We start from the raw sequence: 15,540 nt of genomic DNA on the forward strand, positions 1-15,540 counted from the left end.
CAGGTTTATGATATCTCCTACTTTAAAAGCTTTTATTATCTAGATAGTTTAAAGCTAAAAACAAAAATTGGTGTATAATTCTTAGATTTCCTTGTTTTGTTGCTTGTTGTCACTCTGTCTGTATAAAAACATCACTTCTGTTGTTTTTAAAAGCGAAGCTTTTCTATAATTAGGGTCGGTCCGTCCGTACGTCCGTCCGAGATAGATAGCTTTTATTCGTTAATTTAGGTATGTTAGAATTGTCCTATCGATTTCAAACTTTGCATGATGATTCTTGTAGTAGTTGGGTACGATTTAGAAAGCGTAGCAACTCTATAATCATTACCACAATGTCCGTACGTCCATTTTAAACATGTTGATTTTTCTACTTTTTAACAACAAATTTTCAAGTGTTTTAATTATCCGTTTGATCTGATTTTTGGTATATTGATTCCTGGGACAACAAGGAACAATATTATAAGCGAAGCAACTCTATAATCAAGTCCAAAAATGTAAGTATGTCCATAAACATTATCCTGTTTTTAAGCAGTTTTTCAACAAATTTACCTACAATTTTGATTCGACATTTATACATTTATGTTCCGATTTTTCAGTTCAGATACTATACAAGTGTTAATGTCCGTTTGTCCTACCGTTTCAGTGCTTCGCTTTTATGGATGTTGTCATCCTTGTTATTGTAAAATTATTTTATTTTTGAGTGATGTTACTTATTCGTTTCTACAGCCAGCTACAAGTTAAGCTCTTGAGGCTAAATTTTGTTTACAGGTTAAATAATATGATTGTGATTTTTGTGTTTCAATTACATGTTTCGTTTCAACATCGTGTACAGATTTTTAGGGGATGGGGGGGGGGGGTAGGTATAAATCATAAGGGGGTGCACAAGGAAGGCAGTTCTTCTCAATTTCAATTTTAAGGGTGATGTTGCATTGACACTCCCCTTCCGTACGATTATGCTTTGTTTTTAAATTATATTTTTCAGCGTTGAGTGTTATAGCAATTAAAGGTCTTATTTACTAGTAAACTAACTTCAATTAATAATTAACATTTTATAAAATTTATTAACAGAAATATACATAGTATAGGTAATGATAATTTATTAGGTATGTTTTATTAATACTTAGATCACAAAGAAGCAAAGTCCTATAAATGGATTTTTCAAAATCAAGATTGAGCATTCATTTAAAAATTAAAATACATTTTTTTTAAAGAAGGAAGTTTGAAATTTAGAAAATTATGACTTGAATCATTTTTTGGGTTTATACAAATCTACATTACTTTTCAAAATAACTAAGACAAGACTACCTAGTTATTATGAAAACTTAAATATTTGAAAAAAAGAAAGCAATACCTATCTGTTCCTTCATATATAGATAAACAAGCCAAATAGAAAAATTGGAAATTTTAAAAGTCATAGGACCAAATATCCAAAATTATGAAAATTTATCAAAAACATCAAATGCGTAAAATGTAAAAGTAATTAAAATCATTTAGGTAAATGGGTTAAATATCTTTAAAGAAATGGAAATATATTCAAATAATTAAACTATTGATAGAAATACAACAATTGGTTTAAAAGATCACAAACCGTAAATGGCACTAGAGCATTTGGGAAGAGGTTTAAACATGATATTTCATAGGGTAATTTTGGTAGAAGATCAAAGAAGGCTCGGCAACCGCACTCGTAGCCATACTCAAAAGTAATTCAGCAAATTATATCCCCACAAAAAAAAGAAAATCTGCAGCTAGAATTATCTCAATAAGCGGCAAAAGTGTCCTTGAACATAATTATAAATCTGTCATTGGACCGTAATAAAAATCACGACTGCTGAGCCCTATATTTACATAACAAAATATCATAAAGGTTATTCTGTTCATGTTTTAAAACATACTGATATTTGAAAATTTAGATATTTGAAAGTAAAAATTTTAAAAAATAGAACTATAGTAAAAGGCAGGTAAATGCCAATATAGGGTAATAATATGAGATTCAAAAAGTCTTATTTTATCTACTTAAGATAAATTCATAATATGTATGATTCAAAAAGCAAAAATTGGAGAAAAAAGAAACTTGCAAGAGAGTTAAGAAACGCATGGAAAATTACAAAAATAATAAGTAAGAATTAACTAGATAATACATATTTTCTACAAGATATCTAGGAGTAACAGTATCAAATGCCTTTTTAAGGTCATAACTTGAATAATTTATTTTAAAACTAATTTGCTTTAAATTAGGCTATATTATACTTTGAAAAAGCTAATAATTGTACAGAATCATCTAATTAAGCTATTTAAAGAAAATCAATGAACATAATCATAATAAAAATATTAGTAAAATTAAAAAACATAACAAATTTTGATAAGGGTTAAGACAATATTTTCTAGCTAAGATTTCCGACAATCTGTGGTTCGCCGTCGTCCGGGTTTCCATAATAATTAGCCGCCATACCGTTGCTGTCCTGTGTACCGTTGCTGCTGTTGCTTGTGTCCAAACGGTGGCGGTTGGCAGTTCCGTAGGCCATTGGTGTACTGGTTATACCTAGAATTAAATTCATAGATGTATACAATATATTCATATTTTAATCTATTTGTCAGGGAGTTAGGGGACTTTGGACTGTAAATTATACAAATTTATCTAGCTCGCTCTCCCATTCTTTTGCTTACATTTTTAAGGAATCTATTTTTAGTCTTTTCCTTCCACCAATAATTTTGATGTATGGTATAATTTGTCTATCATAATTAAGGGAAAATAATTTACTATCAAATATTTTATGAAAACAAACCAGGTAGACCAAAAACAACCTGAAAGAGGGAATTCCTGGATGAACTGAAAGATGAGAATCTATCATCTTTCAGTGATGCCTTTACTGAGGCCCAATTCAAAGAAAAATTGAGATCCATTGTGCGTGGCCTATGCTCTGGAAAGAAGAGATAAATGGCGATGATTATGATTTATGAAAACCCCTTAGAATTATTTATTGATCAGTTCAAACAATTAATAAATAGATATAAAAGGTTGGCAATTGCCCACAAAGTGCTCCATCGAGCACACACCCACCCCCTCCCACTGGCTTATTTTGATAGGCTCAAAAGCTTTTTTTATAATACTATGTTATACCTGGAATAACAGGACCGATAGGACCGCGGCTGGCCCGGTCAAGGGTGACATAGTCCCGCTCATGGTCAGTTATGTCAAGAGACCCATTGAACAAAGACCTTAACAAGGATAATTAGTTTCATACATATCTTTCTGACGATAAAGAATTTGAATATCGACCCAAAACAACGTCATAATCAAAGACCTTAAAATTGTTTTTTTTTTCTAAAATTGCATTAAATTGATGGTCTGCGTAGTCGAAATGCTTTAGCCAATAAACAGATTCTATAATGCTTGATTATTTGATAAATAATTTTTATAATAATTTTAACTAAATATCAAATTTATGCAAGAGCCTTACCGTTCAGAATTATTAACTAAATAATTTTATCATACCCTATAATATAAAGTAGGAAGGCTTTTTTTGCTGACGCTAGAGATCTCGAAAATTGCTGTTACGAATGTGAATTTTTTTCCTAAGATTAATTTTATTAAAATTACCTTCTACTAGAGGGGGCCATAGGCAGCTTATTGATGGTCGCATATGCGTTACTCTGCGTTTCATGAGATACACTTCCTCGTCTAGATAGATAGATAGATAGATATAGATAGATAGATAGATAGATAGATAGATAGATAGATAGATAGATAGATAGATAGATAGATAGATAGATAGATAGATAGATAGATAGATAGATAGATAGATAGATAGATAGATAGATAGATAGATAGATAGATAGATAGATAGATAGATAGATAGATAGATAGATAGATAGATAGATAGATAGATAGATAGATAGATAGATAGATAGATAGATAGATAGATAGATAGATAGATAGATAGATAGATAGATAGATAGATAGATAGATAGATAGATAGATAGATAGATAGATAGATAGATAGATAGATAGATAGATAGATAGATAGATAGATAGATAGATAGATAGATAGATAGATAGATAGATAGATAGATAGATAGATAGATAGATAGATAGATAGATAGATAGATAGATAGATAGATAGATAGATAGATAGATAGATAGATAGATAGATAGATAGATAGATAGATAGATAGATAGATAGATAGATAGATAGATAGATAGATAGATAGATAGATAGATAGATAGATAGATAGATAGATAGATAGATAGATAGATAGATAGATAGATAGATAGATAGATAGATAGATAGATAGATAGATAGATAGATAGATAGATAGATAGATAGATAGATAGATAGATAGATAGATAGATAGATAGATAGATAGATAGATAGATAGATAGATAGATAGATAGATAGATAGATAGATAGATAGATAGATAGATAGATAGATAGATAGATAGATAGATAGATAGATAGATAGATAGATAGATAGATAGATAGATAGATAGATAGATAGATAGATAGATAGATAGATAGATAGATAGATAGATAGATAGATAGATAGATAGATAGATAGATAGATAGATAGATAGATAGATAGATAGATAGATAGATAGATAGATAGATATATTGGTATATAAGAAATTGTTGTATTTTGAAGAAAAAGTAAACATTCTTCAATTGAATTTTGAATAAAATCAAAAGAATCAATAGAAAATTAAGTTTATTTAAAAAGTTGAATGAAATATCATGTAAAAAATCAATTAATCAAATGGCCTTTAAACTGATTTCTTAATATTAAGGACACTTGTGCTATATACGTCTTAACTTTTAATTACTCTTAGTCAAAAAATGAAATTATTAATGTAAAGAAACAAGTGCGAGTATATGCAACGATGCGACGTCCGAGAGGAGTAACAATCTACAATAGGAAATAAATATATTTTTAGGGGGTGAAATCTCTACATTTTAATGAACAAGAAGTTAAAAATTAACATTATTTATTTTAAATCTAAGGACATTTTAACAATGGCTCGAAACTCAGAAACAATTTTTGGATGGTTCTAGAAAATTAGGAAGGGGGGGGGGGTCGTGTCTTGATTATTTTCCATTTATCCACCCTTCACCCTCTTTATATAAATAAAAAGTAAAATTATGCATTCAAAAATTTGGGAAATAATAACTTATGGAGATACTAAAAATACTCAAAGCTTATTAATCAACATGATAAAATTAATGGCAATTAAATGTAAAGAAACATCTGTTATTTTGTTTTATTGACGTTTTGGCTACTAAAAAAAGTATTTATGAAATTATCTTTTTTATACAAATTATTTTTGAACAAAAATATTCCAAACTTTAAAAAATTAAACTAATAACAATAACAAAAATTTTTTTTTGTAAAAAAACACTTATTTTTTTAAAGTTTCTTTTTCCTATATTAAAATTTGTCAAGATATTACCTTGAATTTCCGCTGCCGCCATTACCACTGATGACGGAGTTGTCCTGGTCACTCATGACAGTCATGGTCAACTCCTGCTCCTCGTATGCCTTGTACTTCTAGACAAATTTGAGAGTCTTTATCCTGTTTTAATTATTACTTACGGATGCACCTCATTGCTGTAATACTAGGCAGAAAAATACCCTAAAATTCTAATAACCTCATACTAACATCAAGAATAAAATAGCCTAATATCATACTGATAATGTTATAGCTAAAGGCCTACGCGCTCTTTTCGCGCATTTGCAAAAATAGCCTTGCCAATTTAAAGCCTTGCTGTATTATTATGAGAATAAATTACGAATGATCTTTAAAATGAATTTATTCTTGAGCATATATTGGTCAAATGAACCACCCATTGTATTATTATATATTGACAAATTACACTTTGATTGTACGAACTTTGTCAATGACAACCTTTTGTTCTACTAACATTATCTGAAAGTTCTAATGGTATTGGATTGCTTGATATAACCTACTCTTACTATTATTATTACAAGTCTAATATAACAAAAGTAGGAAACATTTTAACGCCAATAATTGTTTTGGTCCTAGAAACGCCAAGCAGGAGGCATTAAGCATGGATATTTCATCCTTGTTTTAATGTTAACAATATTTAGGTTTTTAACATGACAAGTGTGAATTAATTTCTATCATGAATCATACAGTCAAAATTTTCCTCAAATAATAATAATTTTAAAGAAAATAATGTAAGTATCTAATTTACATTTCCCCCAATATAACAATGTGCTACCAAAGGCAGACAGGAAATTTATACTATGATGATGATCTGATGATTTATCACTAGAAATGACTCTTTCATTTTCCTGATCAATCCAGAGCGGGTTGTCTGTGCCGTTGAGTCCGCCGGTATCGCCGTCCATAATAGAACCTGGGCCAGATTTCATCATCATTGGCCGTGGTGACTCCGCCAGCTTGCGCGGACGCGAACTCGCGTTCATTACCCAGTATCTAAATGGTATGCCAAGTTAGTTGGTCGGTTTGTCATTACTATACATTTGCGTCATTCGTAAATACGCACAGACGAGCAAAGGAGAAAAGTGAAATATTAAGTTGTGTAGAGATAAAATGCTGATGGGGTTAACTAACAATTCAAACTTTATATAATTTATAGATAATAGATTTAGTCTTTGAAGAACCTGCAGACATACGTTTGAAATTATAGAGTCGCTTCGCTAATTAAATCATTTTTGTTTTACCTTAAACAACAAGTGACAACGGCAAATGTGACCAGACCCAGGATGAGGGCAATAAGCAGCGCTATCAGGGCAACAAGGTTGGAGTCGAAGACGACCTTCTCTGATTTCACCTCAGCTGGTACAACCTTGAAAATAAGGCCGGTCTTATTAATGGATATTGAGTATACGTGAATATGACAAGGGAAAAAATTGTAGTGAATTTTGGTTGCTAACATGGAACTCTATTATCAGTCAGTTTGTTCATCCAGTAAGAGGAGAGAGGATGGGGTAAATGGAGGGAATGGGGGTTATCATTATTTTAGCCCGCTGCAAGTTTCACTTTATTAAGAATATGAAAACCAGGTGTAAGATCCAAGTATTAATACATCCATTGTGATTGCTATCATGTATCATTTAAATAAAAAGTCATTTGTGTTCATTGAAGGGAAACAACTGGTAAAAATTACTAGAAAATATTCATACAGTAGGAATACAGCAAATTTGGATTTTTGCAATTTAGGTTTTAATATTCTTACTTATTAGCTTAACTTAGCTAATTTCACATGTTAAACTATTTGTGTTATCGAGCGGATGTACATTCTATACTTATATAAAGTCTACGATTATAAAAATTATATCAAGTTAATTAATGTTTAAGAAAATGAAAATAGAAAGTTATTATATAAATAAAATTAAAGTATTATTTATATGTACGTAGAAGTTATTAAGCGTCAATTTGAATGTAACAAAGCATTTGATATTTATGTAAACAATAAATTAAATCCGTTTACGCTGGTAACTATATGTCGTTGATGAATATAGAGGACCTAAGTTCTAGGGACGCAGCAACTAGTTTAGTTCACATTTGCTTACCTTGTCTATACCAGTATCTGCATAATAGTGGGCCAGATGGTCATAGTTCGAGTCCACAGCCTTCACAAAATTATCAGGATCCGTGATTGTGAAAGTGTCGGGGTCAACCACATGAATGTACATGTCGGTCATATCCCTGCGCAGTCCCTCAGCCGGGCTCACGTGATACCTGGCATTTAAAGAATAGCGTTAAACCAATATTAGAAGAAAAAAATTAAAGCAATACAGTATTTAATTAATGGTAACTATAAGTTAAACTTTTTTATTGAGATATTAAAAAGAAGTTTTTGAGATCTTACCTGACATCGTCAATGACAAGGAGACCATCTGTAACATTGCGCAACTCTCTGATAATCTCTTCCTTGTGAGAATCTACACTCATTGGGTCTCGGTTTAAGACTAGTTTCACCTGAAAATAAAATATTCATTTTTAGAAACTGTAGATAAAAGACAGAGTATTTTCTTTTTTTTATGAAGTAATGGTTTTTTCACCAGTCAAAAGATCTTAACATATTTTGCACAATTTTCTGCACAAAATTTTATCAATAAAATTGGTAGAATTCACAGAAATTTAGTCACATTATTATTATTATAGCTGCTCTAATTATTAAAAATTATTACCTGTTGACTAGGTTCATAAATCCACAGATACACAGTCGCCCTGGCCACATGTCCAGAAATATGTTCCCTGGCCTCTATATTAATCTCAAATCTTTGCTGGTTATACTCAGCCATTAGCGAGTCTAGGAGGAGCCTGCTACCTCCCTCACTCATTCTAAATGGAGAGGGCACAAGAGATCCAGCTGATTGTGTTTCCCCTTGTCTGTACAAATTAGAGGATTTTATTGAGTAGCTGACTTTGCCATTGTCAATATCAGGATCATAAGCAGTAACATCCATTATTAGGTCACCAACTTTAGAATCAAATGGGACACCAACGTAATAAGCTTCACTTGAGAACTGAAGCATGTTATCATTGATATCCTGGATTATAACTTCAATTTGAATGATAGAAGGATCATCAATGTTGTCATATGAATCGGGGATGTCAATGTCACAATGAGAAGGTTCACAAACAAGTCCGGCGTCATTAGTTGCTTTAACAAGCAATGTATAGGAGTCTCTTTCTTCTCTATCCAACTTCTTTTTTGTATAAATATTCCCTTGGATTTTGTCAATGCTGAACCATGTTCCTTCATTGCCCTTAAGGATGTAATAATAAATTCTGCCAAAGAATCCAACGTCTGGATCACTTGCCAAGACTCTTCCAACAAGGTAACCTGGCTGTTCCTCTTCAGGAACGGTAAACCTGACCACTGGTGATGATCCAGTTTGGACAAAGACAGGGCTGTGATCATCAATATCTTCTACAATAACGTTAAGGAATCGCAGGGTTTCAAATGCCACTGGAGTGCCATGATCACGGGCAATCACCACTAGCTCATAATGATCGTTGACCTCACGGTCAAGTTCAACTTTCACTCGAATCTCTCCAGTCTGTTCATCAATGCTAAATTCATCGGTTTCAAGAACATTTTCATTTTTAACTTTAAAGAAGTAACTTATACGACCGTTTTCATTGTCATCTCCATCTTGGTCAACAGCATAGACAGTTTTAAACACTGCTCCCACCATTTCAGATGATTCTTCTTGGACTATGACAGTTTCGTTGAGAGGAGGTGCTGGCGACCATCGGGGCTTGTGCGTGTTGACACTTTCTACAAGAACATACACACCAGCCTCATCTGGGGTAGGCCATGGACCCAGGCCTGCTTCATCTTGTACCTGAATAACCAAGTTGAACTCTCTCCCTCTTTGACCTAGAAAACTGTTATTGGGATAAATAACTCCACTGCTGTTATCAATTCTAAATAACTCTTCTTCATTACCATTTACAATGGCATAGAAAAGTTCACTATTTAGCCCAACATCACTGTCAGTAGCGGATACTTGAACAATTGGTGATGCCTCAGGAAAATATGGAATGTTGTCAACAATAGTGGCTCTATATTGTTTTTCAACAAAAGTCGGGGAATTATCGTTGACATCAGTTATTGTTATGTTGACAGGAACTGTTGATGATCTTCTTGAGCCAGTTGGCCCGGAGTCAATTGATACCACTTGGAGGATCAAATTTTCAACCTTTTCCCGGTCTAAGAGACCTGTATTGACAACACTTATAGTTCCTTCTTCTGGGTCAATAGAGAAATCATTTTGGTAAGTGCCCTCCAGTTGATAGGTCACCTTACCAAAATCACCTTCATCTAGGTCAGTTGCTTTAACAGTTATGATGGGTGTTCCCCTAGCGGCATTTTCTTCAACTTCTGCACTGTACATGGACTCCTCAAAGATGGGAGATTGGTCATTGACGTTGATGAGATTGACAATGACAACAGCTTCTGCCGACATTTCAGGGATGCCAGCATCATACACTTGTAGGTCAAAGGTCAGACGTTTGTCTTCGAGTTCTTCATAATCAAGCACTTTCTTTACAAACAGTTTTCCTGTCCCTTTTTCAATTCCAAAATAAGTGTTAGCCGGTTTAATTTCAAATCTAGCAATATTCGAATCTTTGTCAGTAGCAGTAAACGTATGTACAACAGATCCAAGTGGTAATTCTTCTTTCACATCAATGGGGATAAATTTCAACTCTGGCATCCATGGCGCAGGAAATTCTGGCGGGAAATCGTTGACATCAATGATGGTAAGCACAAGGTTGCCTACTCCATTCTGGGGTGGGTCTGCACTTGTATCAGTCACCTGAAACAAAATTTATTGAATATTATGTTTTCATAAAAATTTTTAATAGAAATCCAAAGCGAAAAACTATATTGGAACATTCATTTTTATTTACGTTTCCAAGGACAAACTATGTAAAGGTACAGAGCCGATTATACTCCAGTGAAGTGGAAAGAAAGCTGCTTATAGATTAATAAATTGAATTCTAAAGTACTGAAATAACAAGGACAAACCTGAACATTTAAGGTGATGACAGCTACAGAATTTCTGTCCAACTTCTCCGCCAGAAACACGGCTCCGGTCTGGTTGTCCACTCTCAGAAGGTTGGCAAACCCGGCATCGGATTCTACTGGTTGACCATCCTTTAAAAATGTTAAGTGATTTTTAGGTAAAACGGTTTCATTTTTAAAATCCATACGATATAAAGTTATTTCTCTCTATTTGTTATGAGTAATCGGAAGTGCATCTGTTAGTAAGTGAAATACACAAGTTAAAGCTTTATATTTAGTGGCGTGGACACCATTTTGCCAGGGGTGTGTGGGGGGGGGGGGGTGTCTGTTATTTTTTAGGGGTAAAACAAAGGAATACAGTACTTGCTGATTTCAAATATAAAGAAGTTTTGACACATATTCACAACCCATTTTCGCACGCTTCATCATATTATATGTTAATATTTATCTATTTGTTCTACCAAAGGGTTAAAATTACCTTATCTACAGCAACTATGGGGTCAATGATAGAATATTGGAGAGAGTTGACATCAGCTACGTCCTCATCAATAGCATTCAGCTGGAAGATTTTTGTCTCTGGCTCTGTATCCTCGGTTATCTAGGGTAACAAGAAAGATTATAGCAAAAAGGAGCCAAGTAAATTTCTATAATTTACCAAAAAAGAATCTTGTTTTGATGGACAGAATAACAAAGCATATTTCAAATAAGTCTCATAAGTTCTTAACCGTTAATTATATTTCTCCCATTGAAGAAAAAACTAAAATATCTTCAGCAAAACAAACGTCCAGCAAAATCAAAACTCACTCGACTATCTTATATATACACTAGCGGCTTCGCCCCTAGCCTCTAGGGCCTTTTTCCCTAAAGGTTCAGGGGAGAATTAAAAATTTTTTTTTACATTTTTTAAAGATATTTTCTGTATTTTATAACTTTTTATAACTCTGTATAACATTTTATAACTCTTTATAACTTTTTATATTTATTTATATTAATTTATTTTTTCTAAAACCTTCGAATTTTTTCTCTTTTTTAATGTTTCTAAAAAATTCTTTGCCATTAGCCTTTTTGGGGCTTCACTTATAAAAAATTTAAAAATTATATAAAAACATAAAAAACATTAAAATAAGAAAAAAATACAAAAAAATTTTTTGGGGGGTGTCCAACCCCCCCCCCCCCTCCACCCTCAAGGAAATAGCTTAAAACCACCACAGGACCAATAGGTATATACCCTTAGAATCCAATCGGTTCAGTGGTTACCGAGATCTTAAGCTTCAGACGGATGGACGGACGGACAGACAGACATCAAGCTACTTTGTATTATAGATTATTACCACAGTGTTACGGACTAACACAGTGAATTAGGCACAGACACAGTGAATTAAGAAGATTAGATTGTAGAACTAACACCAACCTGAACTCTCTGAGTAAAAGGAAGGAAATATGGCAGCTTGTTATTTCTGTTCATAACTTCAATCTTCAAAACGGCTGTTCCTAAAAATAAAAAATATTCTATTGATTTTTTTGCTACAATTTCCAATAAATAACTACTTTCATCTTGTGGCATATGAAATTCTAAATATTTTGATTTTTAAAATTTGTCAAGTGACCAGGAAGGGACAGTCTTAGTCGATCAGACAATATAGTCATTTACTATTAATAATTTGACTTGGTCACCTGTTTTCAGGGTTACAGGGAAAGAACAATGAAAGATAAATAAATATCAATCCAATTATAATAATAGATAGATTATTAAATCGTTAACTGTCCAAGACCATACCCTGTCCTAAAAATAATATATTACTTTGAAAAAAATTACAAAAATCGCATTTGTTTATTGTTTAAAAGCAAACCTAATAAATAAAGTTTCAAATTGTAAAAAATCTTATCAATGAGAAATTTTTTTTTCTTCTCAAATTGTCTAATCCCACGAGAGCTTTTAATTAAATGCCCATGGCGTTGTGCATTTATTTTTTTATGGCAGTTTTAGAGCAAGAGTGCAAAGCTACATTAAAACTGGTCTGTTCGTCCGTCTGTATCTTCATCGCTTAAGATTTGCTATGCAAGATATACATCTCATTTTTGTACGAATGTATTTTCTTTATAATTTTAAGATTAAAATCGCACAGACTGCTTTTTAGCTGATTTTTTTCTATGTATTTCAATAAAAAAAGCAGTTGAGAAAAGAAAAGATTAACTTTTCTGCCATTTATTTAGTTAAAGGAACCCCAACAACTCATAACAGTATGAAATTTATCTTTAAGTTTTGTATTTTGCAGATTTTTACCTAAATTATTTGGTAATGGTTGATCAAAAGATTAGAATTTTGACAATTTTCTCAATAAACAAAAATTACAATCTTGAAATAAAATGTAGCCACTAAATATTTACCTCTCATTCCCTGATACTAACTAGCTAAATGTATGCATTTCGGCACCTTTCAGACTAACTGGGTGTGCAGCGAAATCTGTAAAATCTCATAAATGCTTGTTTAATATTTGCAAAAGACACAATTGCAAATAAGATATAATAAACTGCTTAATTGAAGTTTGCACTATAACTGTAAGAAGCGCTGGAAAGTATCATGTGTGACGTCATAAAAATATGTCTAAAAAGGAGGGATAAGAGGAGAAGTGGGAAAGGAAACCCTTAAAAAAGAAATAGATTTAGACGCATTTTTATGACGTCACACATGACACTTTCCAGCGCTTCTAACGGATCCCAAATCTTTGATAATTATACTTGTTGTGGAAACGATGGTACACCAACCAGTAGACCATTCAGAAATTCAAATTAAACGCATCAATTCATTTGGGTCAGAAACAAAACATAGGCAGCAGATTAGTACAGGGTCATCAAATGGTTTCTAATCTTCAAGTATTAATAGAAGTTCTACAGATTTCTAAGAGGCAGCGATCTTAATGGATAAGAAAATGGACGGTAAATTGTTGTAATATTCCAATTATGATAAAAAAGGCTATAGTTATACTTGTGGTTTAAAATTATAGGTGTAAAAGCTTGGACATTGCAATCTTCAACAAATCAATCATTTGATAAAAGTATACAAAGAGTTTAAACCCACAAATAGGATAATTTATTTGTATAACTAAGGTACGATAAAAATAAGATAAAAACTAAATATGAAGACAAAATATTTTGGACCCTGTAAAAAATAAAATATACAGAAAAGAGTAAAGCTTCATGCACTGTTTCGTTTTATATGCTAATCAACACACAAATTTTAATCATATGCAATTCAGGGCTAGATAAGGTTTTAGTATAAAAAGTGTTTTAGGATTTACTGGGGAGAATGGTCAGAAAAATGCCCAAAACCACACCAAGACATGTATGAATCATCTCCAAAAAGCAAAACTGTATTAGATAAACCCATTTTGACAAGCAGGTGAAAAAATAACTATCTCCATAGATAATGCTGCTCTTAATAAGACCTTACAATCTTTGTTTTCCTTAGTATATAAAATACTACATAGTATTCATCCCTGTTATTAACAAGGAAATATCCTTGGTTTTCCTTAGTATATAAAATACTATTATTCATCCCTGTTATTAACAAGAAAATATCCTTGGTTTTCCTTAGTATATAAAATACTATTATTCATCCCTGTTATTAACAAGGAAATGCTCTAATTCTCAAAGCTTTCCTACTTTTTAACCCTAAATTGATCCCAGAAAATGAGAAAAATTATCATGTAACCAACAGTAAAAAACTTCAGAGCAATTTTTATTGTTAGAACCAATTAATTGATTTGATTTTATCTATGGTTAGATTAAATTCTATAGACAAACCCGATGAAAACTAAGGATTTTAAAGGGAGTGAGTTTAACTAAACAACAACCCCTGAGAATTATGGTCTTGGGTTGTCAACAACACCCCGCTTAAACACAAATTCTGATAAGGGTTAACCCCTATGAAAGTGAAACATAAATACAAAATTTATTTACATATTAAGAGAATTAGGTTGGAAAAAAATAATTCATTGGGTGGTTATTTTTAGCGCAGCTTCTCTATGCATAGCTATGGCCAATAAAAGTTAAAGTATGTTCATTCTACTTTTTACAAATTGAATTACAGTTGAATATACATCATACTTGCTTGTGAACGGAAAGTTTAAGTTTTAAAACAAGGATAGCTTTGAATGCCATTCATAAAAAAATTTACTAAAATATCTTTATTTTTGCTGCGCTATCTATGAACATGATTCACCTTGTAAGAATATTAATTAAGGAGCGGTTTTTAGTTTCATTATAAATAAACATTTTTACATAATTAGGGGATAAAAAAATGGGTTATGGGAGAAATTTTACACTTTTACTCTCATTCAAACGTAACATAACAAAACATAATTGATATGTATATGCAAAAAAAGCTTACTAATTAAAAAAAGAACGAAACTTATTAATATTTATGAAAACTTAGGCATTTACTGTTTTTAAATCAGAATAAACTGCTAATTATATATTAAATTTTCGAAGTTTGACCGACACACAAACAGCCTTGTACTTCATGTCCAGATGTAATGTCAAATGAATGTCAAAATAAAAAAAACCTTGGATTCTAAAACTTTGACATATACCTAACTTTCATACAACTAAGAGTGGGTTTACTAAAATATTAGGTTATATTGGGTACTGGGTAGCCCTGAAAGATTAGGGCACAGCAAGTATAGCTCCTGCTTCGCAAGAGCCACATAGTGATGCATAGATAGAAAAATTTCCGCCCAGCCTTGATTTTCAATTTATTGAAAATATAAGAGGTTGTTATCAAGTGATTGATAGGCACTTTGAAGAAAAGCATCAAATGTTATCAAAAAAATATCTCATGTCTATCTATCCTTTTATCTATCTAATTTTCTAGATGTATACCTGAAAGGGTAGGTTCACCACCATCAAATGCTTCAATCTCAATGGTATATTCAGGTCTGGTGTCAAAATCTAACTCTCCAGAAACTTTCACCTCGCCAGTCTTCAGGTCTATTGCAAAGTCGTCATAGGCACCTAAAGA

General features: G+C 32.1%; 1 protein-coding gene across 1 annotated transcript in view; it reads right to left on the reverse strand.

The window, feature by feature from the left end:
* Window positions 1–1,038: 1,038 nt before the first annotated feature.
* The window catches only part of LOC145319003 (cadherin-87A-like), a 55,698-nt gene continuing 41,196 nt past the window's right edge, over window positions 1,039–15,540 (reverse strand). The window contains exons 14-26 of the mRNA XM_080160818.1: window positions 15,402–15,533; window positions 11,932–12,011; window positions 10,999–11,118; window positions 10,524–10,652; window positions 8,173–10,311; window positions 7,851–7,960; window positions 7,552–7,720; window positions 6,700–6,824; window positions 6,307–6,451; window positions 5,441–5,538; window positions 3,596–3,676; window positions 3,116–3,213; window positions 1,039–2,536 (exon numbers count right to left, since the gene is read on the reverse strand). Of these exons, the coding sequence (XP_080016944.1) occupies window positions 2,379–2,536; window positions 3,116–3,213; window positions 3,596–3,676; window positions 5,441–5,538; window positions 6,307–6,451; window positions 6,700–6,824; window positions 7,552–7,720; window positions 7,851–7,960; window positions 8,173–10,311; window positions 10,524–10,652; window positions 10,999–11,118; window positions 11,932–12,011; window positions 15,402–15,533 (3,584 nt within the window). The 3' untranslated portion in view covers window positions 1,039–2,378. The remainder of the gene's footprint in view (window positions 2,537–3,115; window positions 3,214–3,595; window positions 3,677–5,440; window positions 5,539–6,306; window positions 6,452–6,699; window positions 6,825–7,551; window positions 7,721–7,850; window positions 7,961–8,172; window positions 10,312–10,523; window positions 10,653–10,998; window positions 11,119–11,931; window positions 12,012–15,401; window positions 15,534–15,540) is intronic.

The sequence above is a fragment of the Acartia tonsa genome, chromosome 5, assembly GCF_053477335.1.
Source record: "Acartia tonsa isolate MP-2025a chromosome 5, ASM5347733v1, whole genome shotgun sequence".
NCBI classification, from domain to species: domain Eukaryota; kingdom Metazoa; phylum Arthropoda; class Copepoda; order Calanoida; family Acartiidae; genus Acartia; species Acartia tonsa.